Source organism: Fukomys damarensis, unplaced genomic scaffold, assembly GCF_012274545.1.
Source record: "Fukomys damarensis isolate Sample0158 unplaced genomic scaffold, DMR_v1.0_HiC HiC_scaffold_9, whole genome shotgun sequence".
Lineage (NCBI taxonomy): Eukaryota > Metazoa > Chordata > Mammalia > Rodentia > Bathyergidae > Fukomys > Fukomys damarensis.
Genome location: NW_022900921.1, coordinates 20,706,033 through 20,729,695, shown reverse-complemented (window position 1 = coordinate 20,729,695; position 23,663 = coordinate 20,706,033). Strand labels below are relative to the sequence as shown.

The 23,663-nt window shown below is 43.4% G+C and overlaps 1 protein-coding gene across 3 annotated transcripts in view; it reads left to right on the top strand.

The window, feature by feature from the left end:
• Positions 1-23,663, top strand: part of Slit3 (slit guidance ligand 3) — a 552,271-nt gene that overhangs the window by 371,719 nt on the left and 156,889 nt on the right. For 2 of the 3 annotated variants that reach the window (XM_010622214.2, XM_010622215.1), the window contains exon 5: positions 9,893-9,964. In XM_010622214.2, coding sequence (XP_010620516.1) covers positions 9,893-9,964 — 72 coding nt within the window. Of the gene's footprint in view, positions 1-9,488; positions 9,572-9,892; positions 9,965-23,663 lie in introns of those variants that run through there. The other variant, XM_010622217.3, reaches the window with a different exon arrangement.

Genomic DNA, 23,663 nt, shown 5'->3' with positions numbered 1-23,663 from the left:
GGTAAGGTAGACAAAATACATATTTGTCCTCCTGTTGCTGTTGGGGCTGGCATTCCTTATTTCTTAAAAGTAATAGTAAAGAAAAAAAGAGAGAAGCCGGTTTTTTCCTACGGTATTTCAATTCTGCACATTAACTCGATTGAATGTAGTTATCAGCACGGCCCATGTTGCTGGGTTTTGACACCCCTTTTTCCAGCAGTTAATTACAGGAGCCTTGATATCCCCTTACAGTGAGCTTACAAGACACACTTTAATTGGCTTCCACTGCCACAAAGATACCTTTGAGTGATGCCAGGCTAACAGGTCACTGACCCCCAATATCCTACCACATGATGAGGTTAGAGCTGCCCAGTTATATCGGTTCCTGCAGCTTGTACACCTTGAGAAGACAAATCGGTATCACCACTGCAGGGGACATGCCCAGGGAAGCCTGATTACAATCTGTGCAATTTACAACTTCTCTGGAGCAAAGAGGACCGTTCCTCTGGATGTGCCATGCTCTTGCTGAAGAAAGCTCTGAGCTGTCCTGACCTGGTTGACAGGGCCCTGCCCAGTGGATCTTAGCAGGTGACCTAAAATTGCAGCATTGCCTGGGGGCATAGACACCTCTCCATGATCCTCATCAATTAGAGTTAAAATCAGTCTGCTGTCCACAGCAAGCCTAAAAGTGCAGTGGGCCAGACCCGTGAGAGACACACAGCAGGTCTGTGGAGCACTGTTGAGGGTGCTGCCATCTCCTGTCATCTTCTGGGTAAGAACACTCACAGGCCAATGAAAGTAACCTGGTGCTGGTGAAAGATGCCAAGACCAGACTCTGAGTTTTTTCACCAGCCCCTTCCCAGCCTACGATAACTTGTGTCAAGCCCGCAGAGTAGTATTAGCTTCTGTATTTTTGTACTTTGAAGAAGTACAGAGAGAGGTGAAATGGCATGGTAAGGAGGCCCAAGGATTCTCAGGAGGGAGGGCTTTGACGGACCGGGAGGGGGGTCCCCAAACAGTGAAGGTGGAGACCACCTTAAGTTAGGCACAGGAACCTGAAAGCACATGATGCTTATATTGCATGGGGCTGGTGCCATGGAACAGTGCCGTACTGAGGGGTCTGGCCTGCTTCCTGCTTAGCATTAATAGTCACTAGGAGCATGGACAGACCTGAGTTCAAAATCAAATTCAGTGCTTCACTTTGCTCTTCTGTAACACAGGGGTTGCTCTAAGACTAAATTGACATAAAATATTTAAGATGCTCAGCTCAACACTTGATGCTTGATAAATGATGAATAAGGACTATGTGCCCTTATTAACGTGGTTGTGATGGTAGTATGAATATGGCGTTACATTTATAATGTGGACCACTGGGACTCATTGAAGGTTTGTGTACAGATTAAAGAATGTTAAGACAAAGAAATCACACACCGTAGGTGGTGTGGCCTTTGACTGTTGTGGGCGCTCAGTACTTTGCTTGACGATTATTAATTGGAAATAGCCATCGAGAAGTGTATATTTTGCAGTGTGCTCCCTTTAATGGCCTTCCCTATGGAATTATGAAAGTGTCATTGCCTTGCCATCATTTTTCCAGGAAGGGGAAGATCTGTAGTTTCTTTGGTGTAGGATTTTAGTGGCTTCTTGTATTTCAACCTCCTAGCAGCTGGAGAAGTAAAAGCTTGTGAGTTTGCACTGCTGCCCTCAGTCCAGAAAGAATATATTGAATATCTCAAATAATAGATTCTTTGGTCTGGGGCAGAAAATGAAGGGGTAAGGTGATGTGCTCAAATCACGGCTGGGACTGAGTAAGATGAACAGGAATGTTTTCTTAAGAATCTCATAAAAAACAAATCACAAGTCATATAACTTCATCCTGAAATAGACTTTAGAGATTATGTAAAAGCACATTCCTTTGTTTAATATTATTAGTTTTAAAGCAAATAAAATTAGACAGTGTCAGAAATACATTTTCAGAGTATATACATTTCATTACTTTAATACTTAAAATTGCCATTTGAGCTGAATGTTATCTCCACTTTACAGATGAAGAAGCTGAGACTTGGCATGGATACTAGTCACTTAATTCCCTCAACAAGAACTCCCGTGAAACCTAGCTTGCCCTTTTATTTTTTTAAATGTGTAGCAAATGTTGAGAGCTTCCAAAAAGCTTCTTCATAAGAGTTGGGAATGTGAATAAGGTAAGGAAAATAGTAGCTAAATTAGGAAGTCTGTGTGATTCTCTTGAAATAAAGTGAAGATCTTTCAATGTCTGAGGAGCAGTGTGACCAGCATGCACTGTCAGGAGGGACCCCAGGCAGGGCTGACCCCACTGTGGTCAGCTGAGAGTGGTGGTGCTTCTGATTCTTTATGCAAATGCAAACCAGCATCTCACCTGGGCATCCACATCGTGTCTAGGGAGAAACACCTCCTCTGCTTCTCCTCATGGATCATATTTCCATGGCTGGAATAGTCCATCTGTTTCCAATGGGTATTTTCTAAAACCCCAAGGGGTGGAAAAGACAGAAACAAACAAACAAACAAAACCCTCACTACTTCACTGCAGTGTTTCATGGTTGACTTAGAAAAAGGAGTAAAAAGCAGAGATGGAGGAGATAACTTTTCATGCCTGTTAACAAAGCACATTTCATCCTCACTACTTCTTACTCTTCCCTCCCTCGTGTGCCTTTGCAGAGCAGAAACCATAGATGGTTATCGCTCAAGAGTGTAACTAGGGAAACCGTGGACCTGCCCTAATCGCTATGGAGACAGCCATCTATTTGTCCAGCCTCTGAGTATTCATGACATTAGCAAGGCCAATGAGTAGAACACAGATACTACTTCTCAGAAAAGAATTCTAATTCCCAACGAGGAAGGTTGAGATGTGCAGTAGAACAGTTCAGCTACTTTTGAGGCTCCCACCATTCTCACTGGAGATGCAGAAGGAAGTCTATTTTACAGAAGACATAGTGAAGAGTCTTTTAGAGACAACATAACCGAAACTGAGTTTGTGAATCGATAGACATTTCAAGTTTTAAGAGACAAGGGTGAGGGAACAGTGTTCTGAGAATAAATCTATTCCCAGCTAACTCAGCCCCAGGGATCTAACAGGATAAATTACCATTGCAGTTTGTCCAGAATTGATGAGGTTCCTGGGATATGACACATGAGTTTTGATGTGAAACAGGTTCAGAAACAAGGGTGTGACCGAAGGACGAGGCGAGCTTGAACCGTTAATATGCATTTTACATCCATAACTAAGCTTTCTGTGGTTGCTTGGTCTAAAATTTGCTAGACACCAAATAGAGTTCTTTCATCATGAATACAGAGTATTTAGTTTGGTTTGCTTTCTGTTTTGTTGTGATTGTTCTTTTACTCGTCTAAAAATGCCAGAAAGTTATTCTAAATTGAAGCTTGCCCAAACGGAATAGCTCTGCTTCCTCTCTGTACCTATCCTTATTGTTAAATTGGTTCACAAAGCTTCTCTGCCTGCGTTTCTCAGCTCCAATTCATTTGCCAAATGCCCAACATAGAGGAAAGTATGTAAACACAGAAGTGGAGTTATTGATATTTCCCAGCGATGTGTGAAACTCCCCTTTATTCTCCAAGGTCTGGTCTGCCTCTTTGTTACTAATCCATCTTCAGTGTTTGCATTATTGTAGAGCTTGCTTTCGGGAGCATCTACTAAAGAGGATGTAGTTATTCTCCTGCTGAGAAGTTGCATATGCTGAACGACAATATGATACATACTAAATATGAGACATTACACTAGCCACATGGCCAAGTATGCATAACAACACTTGGTAAAATCAACTCCCAGTTGGACATGGTGCAGCACTCTGGGAGGCTGAGGCAGGAGAATTGCAAGTTCAACCCCAGAAGGGGCACTTTTTGACTTGGAGAGATCCTGTCTCAAAATAAAAAGTAAAAGGGGGCTGTAGATATAGCTCACTGAGAAGGCCCTGGGTTCAATACATACATACATACATACATACATACATACATACATACATACATGATCAACTTGTGTTCAGCTCAGTCCTCAGCAGCCTACTCTGATCAGAGAACTTAATTAACCTAGGACTCCGTCCTTTCCAAAGGAGGTTCGGTGATTCAAATCTTTGGAGTGCTAACAAGCAATTATCTAAATATCTCTGTAAATATATGCAGAGATTAAATGTCAGAGGTCCACAGTGGCTGTACTTATTTTGTAAGAAATATTTGTGTCTACATGCGTATAATAACTATGTACGTGAGAAAAAGAGGCATAAAGTTGTCAGTTCTATAATAGGCATCTTTGCGGATACGTAAATAATTCATGGATCAGTAAACATATCTATATGCACGTATTCTTGGGCCTGGTAGACAAGTGTACTAAATGTGCAAAATAATAGATCCACCTCCTTTTGTTCCTTCGAGATGTCATTTTAATGTGGAATTACAGTAGCTCCTTAATGATGAGAAGTAGTGACAATTCATTAGCAAATTGTGGCTTAGATCAAGTGTTTGATTTGCCTACAAAGTGTGACCAGTGCTCATTTATATGAAGTGTATGCGTTTCTTTTGAACATATTTTTTTTCCTTTTGCCAGTTAAAATAACCTTGAGCTTTTATTATTTTTTTTGAAAGATTCCAGCCAGCAGCACACAAATGCTTTTATAATTTATTCTTCAATAATGATTTTTTAGAATGTTAAACTGTCATAAAAAAAAAACCTTCAAAAGCACTACTAGGTTTCTTGTTTTCTGCTTAAAGGACAACTGGATAATGGGGAGAAAAGGAAAAGCGTGTCAAGGCTGCTTCCTATTTTGTCCTCTGCCTTGCTTTGTGAAAGCAGGGATTCCCCAGGTTTTCTTGTTATAATCTCAACCTTATATTTTTCCTTGGTCTAAAAAAAAGGTACACCTCAAAAATGTACATGTATGAACATATGTAGTTCATCAAAAACAAATTCATTTCAGTGTATATTTTAGCATTCTTTTATAGCTTTAAAGACAATGACATGTTAAAAAAGATTAGGTAATCTTCCAAATATTTTCGAAGGACATGGTACATTTTATTCTATATTCTGACTAGACCTAGTACAGGGCAAACTTCTAATAATGCTCCAATCCTTTTCTGGATCTAATAATACACTGATCCTTAATTAAATGATGGACTCCATGACCATGAACTTGCTTTGGATTTCTACTAAGGCCACCGTTGTGAATTTCATACAAGTTTCGCATATTTGGCGTAGATAGTTATTCAGAAATTAGCAAATGGTTGAACTCCAGAGGGTGCTAAGCCTCAGCAATTTTTCCCACTTCGCACAAAGAAGACTGCAGCAATTCTGTCTGTCGTCCCACAGCAAAATGCTGCTACTGGATATGGGACCTCTAGAGCGACAGTGCCCTGAGGCTAAGTTTAGTCTTCCATCTGACGATATACTGGGGCCCCCAGAACATCTGGATAAGGTGGAAACAGGTGAATGGATGTGTTCTGTTATATGAAACTTTGCAATTGTGCTTTTTCCCCAAGTATTCAAAGCCTAATTCTGGAGATTACTATTTCCCCAGTATTTTTCATGGGAACTCACATGTATCATTTAAATCCTGAAGCTTTCTTGTTTTTCTTCATTGTTCCTTTTTTTGTTATTGTTTTATTCTGTTCTGGGTACAGGTTGGCTTGGTTGTTGATGGGAGACAGAGTGCTTTAATGCTGTGACCAGGTTTTATAGATTGTTTTTAAAGGATTTAGATGAGCTTCAAATTTTTGAACTGCAAAGTATTTCTAACCCACTTCAATTATGAAGTCTGGATTTGTCATCAAGCGAGATGAACTGTGATAATAGTATATTTTGCTTAGGGGTTGGGAGTCCTTAGGAAATGCTATGTCACTGTTCATGGTCTGTGGAGATGAAGTAAGTCCTCACTCACACTGGCTTTTCTCCCTGACTTGCTTACATTAAATATTAAAATATAAAATTAAATATAAAAATATTAAATATAAAAATACAGTAGTCAAAGTGCTGCTCTGAGGGAGTCTGCATTTAGTTCTTGTGGAAAGATTCCTTTCTGAATACACTCTCTTATGGTTATAGCACTCATATTGTTTGCTGAAATCCGAGCTTCCCCAAGAAATTAGAGCAGTTAATTTAATATTGTGAAATGTTTTGGGGCTTCTTGGCTTATTCAGAGACAGGGGAGTGTAAATCAAATTGGAGATTCTGTATAAAATAGAGGATAATAAAACTTGCCTCCAAAAAAAAAGAGCCAGCTTTTGTTCTTGGGTTCCATTCCAGGGCCCCTGAAATCTCTTTTGACTCCATGACTCCTTCTGGGGTCTCCATTCTCTGTTTCGGAAAGACGGAGAACCTGGCAGGACTGGGCCCACTGAGGGCATAGAGGGGATCTTCAGTTACTGTTCATTCTTGGGCAAAGGGCCATGGGGCTCCAGCTAGGGTGGTGTGGCTCATGGCTTAGCAATTTCTTCTGTAGTTTGGTCCCAGCCTTGAAACACTTTCATTAAGAGTGCCATTCTATACATGTTAGTGACCATCTGTGAATTACCTGGCTCCAAGCTGGGCACTGGGGTAAGTTATCTGGGGAAGGAGAAGGACTCTACAGCAGTGATAAATGCACTTCTATCACCAAAGAAAAACAGAAGGAGAGCTATTGGCATGTGTGGACTGCTGAGTTCTTGCTGCTCACATTTCCAGAGTTGTTTTTCGCCCATGCCCCCAGAGTGATGGTGAGCTTGGTGCAGTGTATGCTATGGGCTTTTTCATTTGTTTTTGAAAAAGGCCTTTGAGTGGATCTTTTCAAAGGCACAATGTGGACCTTGGAACTGAGAGCTTAGACTACACATCAGTGGCCTCTGGTCAAATCGGCCACCAGAAGCAAACCGCTAAGTCAGATGCTTCAGCCTCTGCTCCAGAAGGTTCTCTGCGTGCTCCAGGACCCCCTCAGAAGTGCGTTGGGCTTGTGTTTATTTTGCCTCTCCTTTCCTGTGCTGTAAGATGAACTTTTATGTCTCTGAGCTGTCTTTTTGGAAAGAGAAGAAACCCGAGTATTTCTTACTTTGTTTTAAGGACCTGGTGTATTTGTATAAGATATCAGGAATGACTGAACTAGTCGTTGTGCTTTGTATGAGTACTCTGATCCCCAGTGCTATGGACATGTAACATCTGGGGAGTGGAGTACTTCCGTGGTTTTCATTGCCTGACAAAATCCCCAGACGCACACCCTGCAGATTTCCACAAGGAATGAGTATCAAGGCTAGGGCCCAATTCCTGTTTGGTTTATCTATGGTTAGAATGAAAGAAGACAATCTCAGATATAATAAATATCTCCTAGGAAAGCATACTTTGGCGTAAATATTTTAAATTTTGATACATTTCATATGTGCTAAAATAAGCTATAAAATACACCCGCAGAGGTGCTTACATTATGGCTCAGTTTTCCCCATTACAAATAAACAACTAGGTGTCAACGTGTGCCACCCACTGAAAATATTTAAACATCACGTAATAGGTAATGTAGACATCTCTGCTTTCAGCCTTAAAGAGATCGGGTCCTCCCAAAGGCCCCTCGTCCACACCATCTTACTGTCCTGGGCTGTTAGGACACTAAGTAGTGGATTTTTCAAATCTATTGCTCTTTGCCTCCCCCTGCCCATTTACTCTTTTTCTACCTTTTTGTATTTTCTCTTCTTCTCTTTTAGCTTGTAGGTTCCACATTTTCACACAAAATTCTGTATGGTTAGTTTTCTGTTTAGTTTCTGGTGCTCTCGAAAAGAAAAAGAAGGGGAAATGCTTCTCAAGTCCTCAAATAGACCACAATAAATAACAGCAAAGACTTCTCTGAAATGTGCACAAAAGCAGGTGCGCTACAAAGTACCATCTCTCCACCCCCTGACTTCCCAATGTGATGACTTAGATACTTTTCTACTTAGGCAAATAGTGCCAGTTTTTGCTGAATTCAGCAGTTCATTGAACAGTTCCTTCGAGCCAGCCAAAAGCCAACTCCATTGCGTTTCTGCTTGGTAAGGTTTGGTGGCCTTGGCGTGGGGTTGGGGTTGTTGATTCATTGGCCCTTTTAGACTGTCTTAATAGAATCTCCGCAGAGAATCAGCGATCCCTGGGCCACCAGAAACCCACCAGAAGGCCGCAGCAAATCTTTACTGAGAATGGCTCCAGAGAATTAGGGGCAAGGAGGTCTCGGTGAGAACCTGTGTGTGGGTATCAGTGAGAAGAACTTGGATACTAGGTATAGAACTCGGCGGCCTAAAATCCTGCTCCTGCCTCTTAGATACACGTGTCTCTATTTGTTCATTTTGAACATCTCCTTTTTGTATCGTGACTTCTGTTAGCATGATGCAGTTGCCCACAGTGTCGTGACCGAACTCGTAATAACGCCAAACATCATAACTGTAGCTGCTTTGTTTGTGTGCGTTTATACAATCCTACATCTACTGACTTTTTCAATGAAAATATTTCAGTTTCACTTCTGGCTTCTTCTGGTAAGAAAATAAAACCTTCCATGCTGGTTACCAACTGTACCTTTTTTTTTTGGTACTGGGGAATCAAACTCAGGACCAACTGTAACTTTGAAATATCTTTTGTGGAGACTTGTCTTGGCATGGATTAATACAAGCTACAAATGCAAATTCCAGCTGCAGGAAGCCTTTCCACCTGAGAGAGATTCAATTTTTCTGAGAAAAAGAAAAACAAATGAGTTGCTGTAAAGGAGTTTGTTTTTCTTTTTACCAGTCCTACATTTTTTGGCCTCCCCCACCCAAAAGCTATGGTGTACTCCACAATAGGTATTGTGGTGTTAATAATAATTCTCTGTATACCATCCTTTTGTTGTTTTTTGTAAGATTTCAACGTTATATATGATATATAACATTTAGGTTGGGTATGACCATGGTAAATATCCTGACTTTTTTCATCATATATATGTATTGATTCCGAGAAAATTGTGCCTCTTCGCTGCCCCTTAATTAAAATACCTCAGACCCTAACTAGAATGTGTATTAGTCAAGACTTCTTTTAAAAAGACATTATTTTCATGTGCATAGGCTGGAATAAATAAATTTTTAAAAAGGAATATGGAAGTAGGTGCGTTTAATTCTCCCCAGTTTAAATGTAAGTGGTACATCTTTAAGACAATAATGGTATTCCTTTCTCCCATCATGAACGCTTCTATCAATGAATTTCTTTAATGTTGATGATGCTTGGTGCAGTTTGAGGGAATCTGTATTTAGTCAGAAAATGCTTCAATAGAAATGACCTACCAGATGGGCCCCATAACAATGCACGGAGACATCAAACCACCACAGACATTTGGTGCTTAGAATAATAAAAAGACTATAAAATTAGATTAGTTGAGTCTAATTTGGAATTGGTATATTCCCTATGCACCCTCGCCACTCTTGGGCAGATAAAGCCTTGAGATTTAGCGCTGTGTCAGAGCAGAAAGACTGCAACTTCCAGTAAAAGGGAGACGAGGAAGAGGGGAAAAAGCATTCTGGGAGGTCGCGGAGGGCAGAGCAGTGACCTCCAATGATTTACAGGCCTTTAGCTTAATGAAATTGTTTCAGTGACATGACGGTAAGAGCTCGTAATGGATTGGATGCCCTAATGTAATGAAATTACTCCCTTCTGCCTAAAAAAAAAATGCGCAATTAATATTTACTGAGACCTGACAGCCTTTGGTGCGTTCGTCTGTGTAGTTCTCTCAGACAGTCAGAGAGGAGAGACGGAGCAGCGTGGCAGACAGGCTGGCTCTGCACGAGCTCCTGGCAGGGATGAGCAGAGCCCACAAGAGGGTGGAGGGACAGGCGCTCGGTGGCCAGGGACGCTCGGCCCGGGCTGCCCAACCCCTCGGCACTGCCCCCGCTCAGCCTTCACGCTCTCCCTTGCTTTTCACAGGCAACTGGACAACAACCACATCAGCTGCATTGAAGATGGAGCCTTCCGAGCGCTGCGCGATCTGGAGATCCTGTGAGTTGATTTTGCGATCGCTGCCTTGTGTGTGCGTGCGTGTATGTGGAGTGTGCCTGTGTAGGGAGGAGAGAGGGGGGATGTGTGTGCGGGGGGCTCTGTGTGGGTGCGTTTCTGGGTCTTCTGCTGCAGTGCTATTAAAATTGGGAACCGGGAGAACCCTCTGGCTCACCTTGGCCAAAGTGTTTTCAGGCAGCAAAGTGTGATTTCTCACCTCCCACAAACTGGGGTTCCTGCTAATTAAGTCTCAATTGAGTCATTTCTCTCCTGATGCTCTGGCAGTATTCATCGCTGGGTGAGACAGATGGGCTACTGGGCTAGAGTAGCCCCCCAGCATCTGCCAGGCATCGGGGAGAGTCCTGGTGAGCGTGGGCATAGGATGAGATGGGTCACAGGTCTGGGGCCAGTGAGAGAGGGTAGTACCAGAGGGTCAGTTGGAATTAGCTAAAATCTGAAAGGGGTCTCAGCACAAGACGGGGAGGGGGTGCCAAACAGCAGCCTGGTGAAGTCCAGCCATTGCCATAGATCTTGGAATCTCATCTCAGGTTCAAATTCAAACTTTAAACAGTAACCTTAAAGCCGCAGGGGTAGCAAGAGGCGAGGAGGTGCCCCTCCCATTATCGCATCGCACATGTGGCTGTCTTTCTGTGTCCCCCATCTTCAAATGTAACTAAGGAAACCTGAATTCTGGGCGGGGGAAGTCAGTGAGGAGTCATCTTGGGGTCATTCAAACTAAAGTTGGATTGTGTAAGAAAACCTTTCGATTGTTCTCACCCACAGCTGCACTTCTAGCTGTCCCTGGTTTGTGAAAGCCTGGAGGGGAAGTGGTAAAGCATAGTAGAACTTGTGTTAAAAGATGTGTGCTTTGGTCCCAGTTCTGCCGCTGATTAGCCCTGTGACCTTGGGCAAGTCTCTTTGGCTCCCAGAACCTCAGTTTTCTCATTTGTAAAACAACAGGGTTGGCTCCTCTATCGTGAGAGACTTCCCCTTTTCAAATTCTCCAATAATAGTTATGACAGTACAATTACAGCCAGTGAGTGATCAGACAGGAGGGTTTGTTGAGCGTCCTCTGAAACTAAAAAATTACAGTCACAGGTTTCTCAGGGTCTGAGTCCAACAGAGTGAATGAATGAATGCCAAATAAATACCCGAATGAATATATCAAAAGGTTCTCCCTTCACCTTCCTTTTCACCTGGCCCTGGAGACATGAGCAAAGGTTAGAAAGAACCCTCCACCTTGTCCAAAAGGAAGGTTATTCCAAGAGGAATCAAGGGGAAATAAAACGGGATGCTGATGCTGCAGGCTACCTGAAATCAGAGGAAAGCTGAGAATTCCCGGTAAAGAAGAGGCAGAACCCACAGCCAAGGGAGATCCAGGTTGTCATTCCTAAGATGGACGGTCTCCCCTCACCCAAACTCTGACCCTGGACCCAGCAACAAACTCATGTGTGCGCGGGAGAGGGCGCCAGCCCCAAATTACTAACCTTGGGCTTCTCTTAGTGGGAACCTGAGGCTGAGAAAGGTAGGCATGATTTTTCCTGCCTATGAAAATAGACTGTTTAGAAAGGATTGCTAGGAACCTATCACCTTTTCCTCCCTTGCCAGGGAGAATGAGAAAGATGACAAAATTCCTTAGGAAGACACCAGTAAATAGAAGTCACCAGCTGCCATGAAACCACAGTGATAGCCTGTCAGCCTTCAGGTTTGTTGCCTGTGCTGAGTGGTGGTTTCTCCCCTCGCCTTGCTAGGAAAGCAGTCTGGGGTGGAGAGAGGGCCCTTACTGTTAGACTCGCCTGGGTGGGGAATCTCACAGGCCTGGGATTGGCCTGGGTCTAGCTTCTTAACCTCTCCGAATCTTCCCGAACTTTGAGAAGAAACAACTTAGGTACTACATAAGAGGGACTGTAAATTGCTGTTCTTTCCTCCGCACTAACTTTTTCTTACCGTCTGTCCTCATGCCCATCAAGCCCTGTTCGGGACAGAATGGGGCCACTCCTCTCAGCTCAGATGTTTGATAGAAAAAAAGCACTCATATCCAGATACACCATGTGTCTCCAAGTCAAGGCTCAGAAACCTATCCTCAAAATAACAATATAATAATAATAACAACAACAATAAAGGTTCATTCCCCCAATCATTCCACAGGATCTGATTAGTTTATCTTCTCAATTCCAAACAAAGCCAGATCAATAGCTTTGTTTAAAAGATGTTCTCATTTGGCTTCACGTGGCTAAGTACTTAAAATTAATCATCATCATTTATTCCATGGGTTTTTAATCTCCAGCAGAGGCACGCAGCTTTGAAACTATCCATCTTAATGGTGAGCCATTCTGAAATTGGCTGAAGCTGACATCTCCATTTAAAGAGCCCCCCACCCACACAACCTTCCAAATCTACACATTGACTATTTATAACACTTCTCTCTACTCACAATTTAGTAATCATAAACAATCTTGGCAATGACATAAATAGGAAATAAGTGAGGACATCACACGTTAACATATTTCTCAGAAGTGCACAGGGAGGATATTTAAAACACCCTATCCCTAGAAAGGTGGTTCATAAGTATCTAAAATGTAAAATTTGCAAATTGAGACAAACTCCAGTAGTTCAGGTGTGTTTGCTCTCTGGTATTAGGCAGAATAAAGTAACAAACAAGGACTGGCTCGTGATTTTTCTCAGGGAACGTTCTCAAAATTAACAAGGAAAGTTTGTGAATGTTCACTCCTAGTGGAAATATTCTTCCGATGGCTGGAAATACCATAAAACTTCTTTCGATCAAGTCTGAGGTTAGTTTTACTGGTGACATTAAACAAGAACTTAGAGGGTGAGTCTGGGAAGAACCATTGTCAGTGAGGAAGAGCAATGAAGAGTGCCAGGTAGGAAAAGTCTGACCTCTGCCCACCTCGGCCATGTCTGGTAGGCAGATGTTCAGCACAGGCTGTAATGGATGAGGATAGGAGCTTCCACCACCCACCCCTTTCCTGGCAGCCAGCAAAGGAAATAAGAAAGAGCGCATGGTATGAGTAAAACTTCCGTGCCATCCCAGGGAAGGAAGAATCATAAAAATGATAACGGCTAATGGTGACGTTCCTATACCATAAGTACTGCTTTTAACATGCTTTATCTCTTTGCCTCCCCACAACCTTTCCACAGAGTCGCCATTACCTTTTCCCTCCTTTTACAGGCGTAACCCATTGCAGAGAAGCCAAGTAACTACTTAACTAATAAACAGCACAGCTCATATGATTGACCCTTGTACCAAGCCACCTCTTTGATCTGTGTTGCCAAAGCTGTCATGGTGTCTGGCTCCCCTTGAAGCATAGCCAGAGTGCCCTGCACATTGGTGTAAATTGGCCTTTGAGAATTGGCCAGGGCAAGCTATCAGTGCCTCATAGTGCAGCCTTCCACAGCTTCCAAAATTTTCCTCGTCTTTGTCTTTACGCAGCTAACGGGTCCTCACAAAGTGGAAGGTAAAAATCTACTTGCAGGAGACAGAAAACAGAAAATAATCCTGCTTTTCACTGGCTCACCTTGTAGATTTCAGGGATGATTTCATCTCTCCTCTGGACAATTAACTTTGGCACTTGGTTTTTAGGGACTCTGTTTTCCAGACACCCCCACCAAAAATCCAACCTTGAGGTTTGGGCACTGGGGTTCTTAACTGAAGGGGCCCAGCCTTCTGTGAGGCAGACCTCTGTCTGCTACTCAAATTATTGCCCTTTCGCTTCCCCCTGTTCTGTACATTTGGCGATTCACAGACGAGGCTTTCTCCAAGTAAGTTGTGCTTACACTATAGTTGCACGTGCCAAGCCTGTGTTCCCAGCTTTGTGTGACAGGGAAACAATGCCACGGAACTGTGAGTTCCAGCCCCTGCCAGCTAAGCTGAGCTCATGGCCAGGTGTTTCACCAGTCATACTAGGGTCCCCCTACCCAGCTACAAAAGGGGAAAAATTAGCAGCAACCAATGAAATAAAAATGAGAAAACCTAGTTAATAAAATCTGTGATTAAATTTTTTCGATACCACTGCAGGAGAGAAGATAGTTTCAGACCTTGTCTCCAGACTAAGGGTAGCAAGCCAGAAGTACAATAGATGCACTATTTTAACTGCCTGACCACAGATGGCAGAAACACATCCTGAAAATGCTTTTCTGGCAGAGAGGTCCGCCTCTGACAGATCACTGGTCCCAGCTAAATTGTGCGAAAATCCAACAGGACTGTAGATAACTGGTACGTGCCGTTTCGAAGGCCTCCCTTCCATTTGTGATACCACGTTACCTGACACGGGGCCCCAGAGGTAGACACGGGAGCGGGAATGGAGAATGGAGATAGAAATGGATAGAAATGGACTAAAAGTACACTGGCCACAGTCCCGATGCCCAGACCAGGGTGCCCTCGCGCTCCTAGCAAGGGGTTGGTGTCCTGGCTGAGGGGTGACAGACAGTCGTGTGAGGACATTCAGTGACACTGTCTGTCCAGTTCAGAAACACCAAAGTTGAATGCAAGGGAATGAAGTTTGATGCAAACAGCGTTCTGTCTTCTGTTTTGACTGTGTTTCCTCTGAGTGTGGGACTAGGTGCTGTGATTAACAAAAGTAATGATGCAAAGATAATATGTCACAATCTGATGATGTCACCACTAGTGGTTATGAATGTTGTTACCACCTCCATGTGTGAGTCTCCCCTCCTGAGCACCCACTTCCATTTCTGAGCATCTTCTAGGCACTGTTATAAAATATTATAAGGCAATACCTTATTTAAATCCTCATTATAGCTTGAGAAGGTGGATTCTATTAATCTCATTTCACCAATGAGGAGACAGAGGCCCAGAGAAGTTGAACAATTTACCAGAATTGGTCAGGGCGAGTGTAAAACGCTTTTCTTTGAGTTCGCCAGCTCTGTCTGAAATCTGAAACCTTGCACCTAGCTATTCTGCTATAATAAAATCAAAAATAACAGGCACATACCAGAGCACACATACCACAGAAGTAAGCATGTGTGTTAGTAAGGTGCCTGGCTGTAGTGAACGCCCAGAGGAGTTTGTGAGCCGTGTTTTTCTTTTTGAAAGTTGCTCAGTAAAGTGCTCAGGGCCTAACCTTAAAACTCAGCTTCAGGAGTATCATAGCTCCTTCCACAGCCGGCCACAACTGTGTTTTTCACCCTAAAACCAGTGGAGTTTAGGGACGTGAGAGGGCTCCCATAGAGCTGGCTGCCAGCCCAGTGTCACCAAAAAGGCTGGCTGGGATTTATTTTCTTACTGAAAAATAGAAACAGTTCTATTTTCCCTTAGGTCACTTGTATGGACTGAAGATGCCATTGGCTTGTGCCTAGCACATAGCCCATGCCCATACAGGACACTCAAAAACCATAGTTGGTTAACCCTAGGCATTGCCTGCTCCAGCACCTCACACAATCCTGGCACATGGTAGGTGGTCAGTTCTAGTCCGGCACCAAACTCAGGTGAAATGAATGAACCAAACAGAATAGTATCCTGTCAGATTCCCTCTGGATTCTCTGCTACATCTTCGACTTGAGCAAAAACTAAGATTTCGGTTATCCCATAGTTGCTTTAAGATGTTGAACAATCGAGTGTTTTTTCCACAACAGTTCATATTTTTACTTGCCTTTAATTTTGTATTTCTCTAGCTAAATGGTAGTTTTTCTTTTTCCTCTTAATAATGAACAAAATCAGAGCTATGGTGAAAAATCAGTGTGTTTTAACAGATGTGATTCATTTTCATTTATTTGCAGAATGTTTCACCTGGGTTTCTCTGGGAGCAAAAACATTTTATTTGTTTCAATAGTCTTTGGAATCAGGGTGTTTAGTCATGAGGCAGTTTTGAATATAGAACTGTCATTGCTTAGTGAAAGTCTTAAAATATCCCAGAATACAATTTTTGGTACCTTGCTAAAAATTGTGCTTTGTTCAGACAATCAGAATTAAATTGCACTTTGCATAAAACATTGATAACTTCCACTCAGCCCCCAGTAATTCTAGGAAAACAACTGGGTTTTCTCTAAACATAGTGCAATGCACCCCTCTTTGAGAGTCACCTAGACTCTCACATTTGATGATATCTGTGCCCCTGACGTGACTAGCTAGGTTTTGGGAACACCAGCTTAAGGAAAAAGTAACAGTTCCTTTGAAATCTAAACTCCTGTTTTCCATTTAAAGAAGCAACACTTTACCCTTTAACGTGCTTACAATCTGGGGGCTTCTTGGGGCTTCCAGTTGATTTCATTTCCTTGTTAACCAAAGTCTGGTTTAGTCTCCAAAGTTGAATAGGTATTAGCATACACTCCTGGGTAAAGGAGGGTTTGGTAAAGTTAACTTAGTAGTTCTCCACCAACAAAGGCTGTAGAAGCAACAAATCTCCTGATAACTTCTCCTTTTGGTGGAATGACAAACTTGGTATAGGAGCAGCTTTTTAATTTGCTTTGTTCCCCTGAAAATAAAATGGAAGAAGAGCTCTATGTCTTTGAAGAACGACTGAGGATTTTTTCCCTAGGGGCAACTGGGAAGGCGATCGGGCAAATGCTGTATAGCCATCCAGTGCACATGGAGATCAGTTGACTGTAAGACACTACTTCTATGCTGATTTGCAAAGATGCCCTGGACCATAGTCACCCTCTGCCCTTTCTCTGGCCCTTAGCCATGGCTTTGTGACTGATATTTGAGCATATTCAGTGGATGTATCACCCCTTGATTGGCTCTCATCCCATGGGGGCCAAGGGTCTCTGAGCGAGAGAGCCATGTTCTCTTAAAGAGCCAGGACTGCCTGTTGAGACTGCCCTTTCTATCCAGGATGCTCAACACTAGAAGGCTCAGCTCACCCATGGCCAAGAATCCTCTGTAGAACTGGGTCCTGGGAGTCAAGATCTTGGAGCACAAGTGGAAAATAAGCTTCCTTATGTCTCTTTGCTTATGGGAGGAGGACAGCAAGAGGATAAGGAAAGACATGGGACAAGAGTCCTACTTTTGAGTTTTATTTTTAAAATTGTTTTGCTCTTTCCGGTATTTAAGAAAAATAAATCAAGTGGCACTATTTAAAACACAGGTGATTTTGTGTAAAAGTATGTAAGTTCAGTTTCCTCTGAGTATCTAGCAGCAGTCACAGCTCCGGGCCTGTGTGTGTCTGTGATCATCCCCAGCAGTACCATGCAGAAGAGCTTTCTGGGATGAGGGAAGCACTGCCTGTCTGTGCTGTCCCATAGCATACCTGCCAGCTACACAGGACTCTCCAGCCCTTGAAGTGGGGCACACACAACTGAGAAACTGAATTTCAAATTTGTATTCAATTGTAATTGATTTCCATTTAAATCTCCACATTTAGCTCATGACTACCTCCCTGGACAGTGCAGGTGTGGGGCTGAGTGATTAGCCAGCGCACTGTTTGGACAGGGCACACCCTCTGCAAATCTGCTTCTTGCCAGGCCTGCTTCTGTTTGCCCTGCTCCAAACCTCTCCCACCATGGAGCATCTATTGAAAAGCAGAATGTTCAAACAGTATTTTTCTAAAACCAAAGATGTTCAAATATGTACCACTTGCCTAACCTTCCACTCTGCCCTTCCTCTCTCTTAATTTAAACATCTAGGTCTTATACCCACAAAAGACCCATTTGCACTGAAATGCAGGACTGATTATTAAAGCTCTCTCCCACCAAAGTCAAACCCACTCTGCATGAATTAGTTTCCTGTTCTCCTTTGTTCAGTTCTCTCATCCTTGCAAATGATTTCCACAAAGTCAACTGGGTGGGAAAATCATTTCCATGTCTGAACCTGACTCATCTCCATACATAAGCTAGAAATGTGGCGGCCAGTTAGGGAAGCTGGATCAGTGACCCCCACAGAAGCTGTGCCAGGTATCTGCAGAAAGTGGGGGAGAGAGAGAGAGAGAGACAGACAGACAGAGAGACTCTGACCATGTATAGCTATTTTCACATGTGGCATAGTATGACTTAAAAAGTTTGGACAGATGTCCTGCGTTTGTGCAGAGCTGGCCAGATCTGGGCATCCAAGACCACTTTCACTGACATCTGGAAAACTATTCCCAATCCAACAATGCCATTTTAGAGACAGCATCAACCCTATTGGAATCAGAGAGTGGAATTGAAAGCTGGAAAAACCCTGGAGGTCAAAAAAGATAAAATATCTCCCAGAAAGGTGAAGCCATAGGAAAATTTTGTAGAAGAACCAGTCCAGAAGACGGCTCTTTTGGCTCTTCACCAATATTCTTTATTGCCGTCTGCCTTTCCCTGTGTTAGCAGACAGGAAACAAAAATTAGTGAAGCCAGCCTTTATGTTCTGTCTGTGCCATGGCCCCTTAATCCCCAACATTTTGCCAGAGAGGATTTTTTGCCTTCAGCCTGGGGACAGCATCCTTTCTAGGCTCTTCCTGGCTTGTGGCCACTGCTTGGAAGATGACATCCCCATGTAAGAAGGTAATCTGGGAGGAAATCAAATTCCACACCATTGACCCCAGCTGCCCTTGGTGACTGGCAGCTGATGAGAACACTAGCCCTGGGGACCCTGCTGTTTGTGAGCTCAGGTATGTCAAGGTGTGAAGTGTACTGAGCTCCCTGAAAGCCCCTTCCTTGCAAATATCAGAGGGTAAAAGCCAGACCTCTTTGGCATCTCAGCCTGAAAACTGAGCTGCATGAATGCACCCTACGCAGTTTTTCCACTCACAGCTTCAAAGTGGCTCCCTTCCAAACTGCGTGTGACAGTGGCTTCTGTGAGCAGCCATAGAACCAGCGAGTGGTGTGCAGAAACCAGACAGGAGCAGACCTGCTCCGTGGGACCCGGTCTTCCTCCCATACACAGAAACTTCTTCTGGGCCCTTTGTCATCCCATAGTGATAGCAGAGGGGAAAGTCATTGAATAATTTCCATTGTTTAAAGATAGTTGGCTTGAATAGTAGGTGCTGCACGTGCCTCTCAGCCATAGCTGTCCATCTAGAGATGCAGGGCACATGGAAGACGTTAACCACTCGTCACCAGAGTGCCACTTAAATACTTTGATTTTCTTCATATATTTTTTTGTGATACACCCTATAAATTAGTTTTGTTCCAAGCACAAATCCTGGCCCATGCCTGCCAAACCCAGCTCCTGGGAATTTCATTTGTGAATGTTGTTTCTCAAGGTGATTTTGTTGTCAGCATTGAAAAACCAGGAGGCTTCCTATGAAAATTCTAGAAGTCTCACTCTGTCTTAGAAAAGAAAGAACTGGCAAGGCTCCACCCACATTGTAGTTTAACATTCTGGAAACAAGAAGTGCTGATCCCTTGTAGAGAGCTGTATGTCCCACAGCCCCTGTGTAACCCTCTAGTGTGTGACCAGCCTCGCTCCTGCAGACAACTGAGTTTGTGTTCCTGGATTAGCCTAGAAGGCTGTCGGGCTGAACATTTATTTGTATCAAGATGCCAAAAACATGACCCTTCCTATTTTGAAACATGAGCCCATTTTGTAAATATTTATCGAGTCTTCCTTGTGCCAGGCACTGATCCCAGCTCTGTCCTTAGAATAAAGCACAAAACAGACAAGCTCCTCGTTAGAGCAAAGTACACACATAAATGGGTATTTTGTATGTGCATGGGTGAGTGTTAAAAAATTTCCTCCTCCTTCCTCTTATTACTCAGTTACAGACTCAATGCAGGTGAGGCAGAAACTGTCCATCTCTTCCCTTCTTAACTCCAAATCCACTTGTCCTGTTATGTGAATTGGAGTTCACCCTTTCATCCTTGGCCCATTGGCATGCTGGAAATTGCCTAATTTCTCAATAGTGTGTTAAAGAGCCCCATTCTGTAGATGAGGAAACAGAATCGGAAGACCATGTGTGTTGGCATTTAAAGTACGATTTTTCACTTAACTCAATCACTGAAAGTCAGTTGCGGCATTCTGAATCACTGCTAAGGCAGTATCTGTATGATTTCGTGAATGAGTAAGGAGCTTTTCAGAATCCAGGTACCAAACCCACCAGCATTTCGTGAGTTCTTACATGACCAAGTATCTGACTGAGCATTGGTGAGATTTAAAGATTAATCTTTCTCTTTTGATCTTCCACTTTTTACACTTCTTTGGAAGCTTCTTTTTTTCCCCCTTGTAACACCCGGGCTCTTCTGAGTGGATGGAGATGAATATCGGCCTGTCACCATATGAATAAATAATGAAGGAAAACTGAAGATACATCCTTTTGTTGAGGAATCCCTATCATCAGAGCCCCAAATCGGCAGTCGATTGTTTTTATTTATTTCTGGAGGTTTTACATGACACCTGGAGACCATTTAAATGTTACTTGGCGGTGAGAAGTGTGTGTTTAAAAATAACGCTCACACTGGTGCCAAATCACTTTAGAGTCGGGTACAAATATTGAGACAAAAACCCCAGCTGTTATTGCTTTGGCTGCTAATTTGAGGTGTCAAATGAGAACCCGACTGCTATACGTCAGTGAATAAGGCCCCTCGTGAGATCATTATGTTTTCTAACAGTTGAGAGTAATGGTCTAATCAGTGCAGCATCAGTTGTTTTCATTATATGCCCACACAATGGTTATGAGCTTTAATTTAAACGGTCCGCAGGGAGATCAAGGAACTCAGTAATACGCAGCATCCTGGATGGTCGAGGAGAGCAGGTACTGGATGAGCGGTGGCCTCCAGCCCTCAGCACTCTGTTCTCTCCCCTCGCTTCTCTCTCCATCATTCTCTTGTCTTTTGTGCCTCAGAGACCTATTGCCTACTCCAAATGGGCAAAAGATGCACTTTGCTTAAAGAGCAGATCAGTATTCTGAGTTCTTCAGCGAGTCCTTAAATTTTCCAATGAAGTCATCCAACATCAAGGACCACAAAGGCTTCTCGTAACACTTAGACTTGTTGGCAAATCATTGACCTTAGAAGGCTTTGAAACACTATTGCTTTTCCTTCTGCATTGCCTCTAGCCCTTCCTTCACTGGCTATGCTGAGCTCTTTCTAAGGCACAGGAGGAGGATTGTGTGATGCTATTGCTGTTGACCACCCTGGTAAGTGAGGCCAACACACCAGACCCACTGAAGGGGGACTCTTCCATGAACCCATATTTCTCCTCTACCTTGGAAAGACATGGAGATCGAACAGCTAACCTCTACCTGTAGGCAGTTTTGTAAGAAGCAGTTTGGTGAAATGCTCAAGAACGCAGGACCTGATATCACACCTCCTGGCTTTGACTGTAGTTGTACAATTCTGGAGCAGGTGTGATCTGAGCAGAGTTCGTTGATCTTACTGGGCTTCCAAATGAAAATAGCCATAGAATCACAGAATTTTTAGAAGTAACTGAGATAATGTGTAAAAAATGCCCCACCCAATGCTGGTAGCATAGCAAACATTTAATAAATAGAACCAGTATTATTACAGCTATTGTTAGGGATATCTTCACTGGAAAATCTTAGCAAGATCACTTCAATGATAGAAGGGGAACAATGAAGGGAGCTCTGTCCACAACTGACATACTGAAGAGAAAGCACTGAGACCTGTGACCATAGGAGAGCTGTAGGAAGCCCTTATCGAATCCACGGGCCCAGTTGGTGTTCAGTGGGTGTTCTTCTGGGGCCAAATCTGCAAAGCCAAACCATCACCCGAGTGTAACAGAGCAGAGTCAGCAAGAGCATTCAGGATCTTGGGGAACATCATAGGGCTCAGCCGCCAATAAGAGGCCCTTATTCCTGGTTCCATGATGACTACCAGTCAGCAGCCACCAGGCAGGACAAAGAAGAGCCAGCCTTGCTTTGACACATGAGCCATGGAATAGAGCAGACAGCCAAAGCACAGCCCCAAGGTGCTGAAGCGTCCTCAATTTGTTCCTCCTGCTCTGCCTGAGCCAAACTGGTGTGGGGTGGGGGGGAGATGTTTCACTAGGCTCCCCAAGCTCTCACCTGAGCCCCTCTTTTCATCCCCCATGTCAGCAGTTTAGGTTATTTCCCACAGGTCCAGCAACAATGTTTATATTCGGCTGCTCTTCGGGAAACGATTGTGCCTCCATCAGTTATGTCTACTCCTGTGAATTCAGTGTAGGTATTGCTCGAGGTAGTTCTGTTTTTCAGAGTTGGAGCATTGACTGTTGGACACACACATGTATAAATACAAGTCAGGGCATGTCCAGGCTCACTTTAAAAAGATATCCTATTGTCATAGCTGCTGACAACTCAACACGAGTTACTGTCTTGGGAGTAACCTTGCTCATCAAGACTGAAAGACAAGTGTTAAAACAGGGAATGAATGGGCTAGTCTACCAAGAGGTCCTGCCAGTCCCAAGGAGATCTGGCTCCTTGGAGGGATGGCAGGTGCGTTCAAAGAGCATGCTGGGAAGGTTGCTGCCCTGGGAGGCTGCAGTGGCACTTACTGCAGCTGCCTGCTTTTGCAATTATGTGATACATGCTCGCAGATAATATCGTTGCATTACAGCCAATTACATGGTGTTATGGACATACAACATGCAGATTACACCCAGAGCCAGGAAAGCACAGAGTGATAAAGCAGAGGCCTAATCAGAGGAGACAGAGGGAAATGTCAGCCTTATTAAGGTTGCCGGGGTGGTATGGCTATAGTTGGTTGTAGCTCCTTCAGATCAAAGATGGCTGACTTGAGTGACACAAGGGAAAGCTGCATGTCGGTGCTCAGCGAAGACCAGTGGAGAGAGAGCCAGGGTCAGAAGCCATATTTGAGCTCGCCAGAGTTGATTACAGCCACCCACATTGAGGACTATGTGCCATTACAGAAGTTAAGCCTTTTACTAAGCAAGACAGTACCATGCTCTCCCCAAAGGAGGCCTTTCGTTCCATAAGTGGCAAGAGGGTCTCTTCTGTACTGCCCTCGACATTCAGGGAGAGATTCTCTTCTTAGCTTTTGCCTTAATTCAGTGGTTTTCCTACAGGAACTTGCATGGGAGTCTTCCACGGGGCTTATTAAGACACCAAAGACTAGGCCCACTCCAAGGCTTCTGACTCAGGAGGTCTGGGTGGGGCCTGGGAATATGCATCTCTAATAAATTCACAGTGATGCTGCAGGTCTAGGGACCTCATTCTGAGAATCATTGAGCATGTGTATTCCCCAACACACCCAGCTGGATTCCCCGGCCCTATCTCTGGTACTGACTCTGATTCCTTCACACCATTGCAAGTTGTAGGAGCAGTGGCTAGGAGGCTGGATTTTAGACTTTAACTTCCTGCTTTTTATTCCCAGCTCTGCTGATTGCCGCTTAAGGTTTCCTAAAAACGTTTGGTTTGTGTGTGTGTTTGTTGATTTTGTTTGTTTGTTTGTTTTTGGTTGGGGGTGGTGTTTAAATGTGGAAAGCCTCTGACCTAATCACTTCTTGAAGAACAGTTCTGATTTGCCAGCCAGTCACACTTATTCAAGGGCAAAGGAGGGACTAAAGCAGCCCATTAGTAGATCTGCCAAGAACTGGCCAACATTTTCTACAGAAAGCCAAATAGTAAATACTTCAGGATCCTGAGGCCGTACAGTGCCTGTTGTATCTGCTCAACCATCATCACATAAAAACAGCTGTAGATGGTACAAAAATGAATGAATAAAACTTTATTGACAAAAAAAAACCCTGGTTGTAACAATTCTGTAAGATGAATGTAAATATTGTGTGCTGCGAACATATACTAAAAGAAACATCTTTTAATGTCCTATTTAAAGGACCAAAAAAAAAAAAAAAAAAAACCCA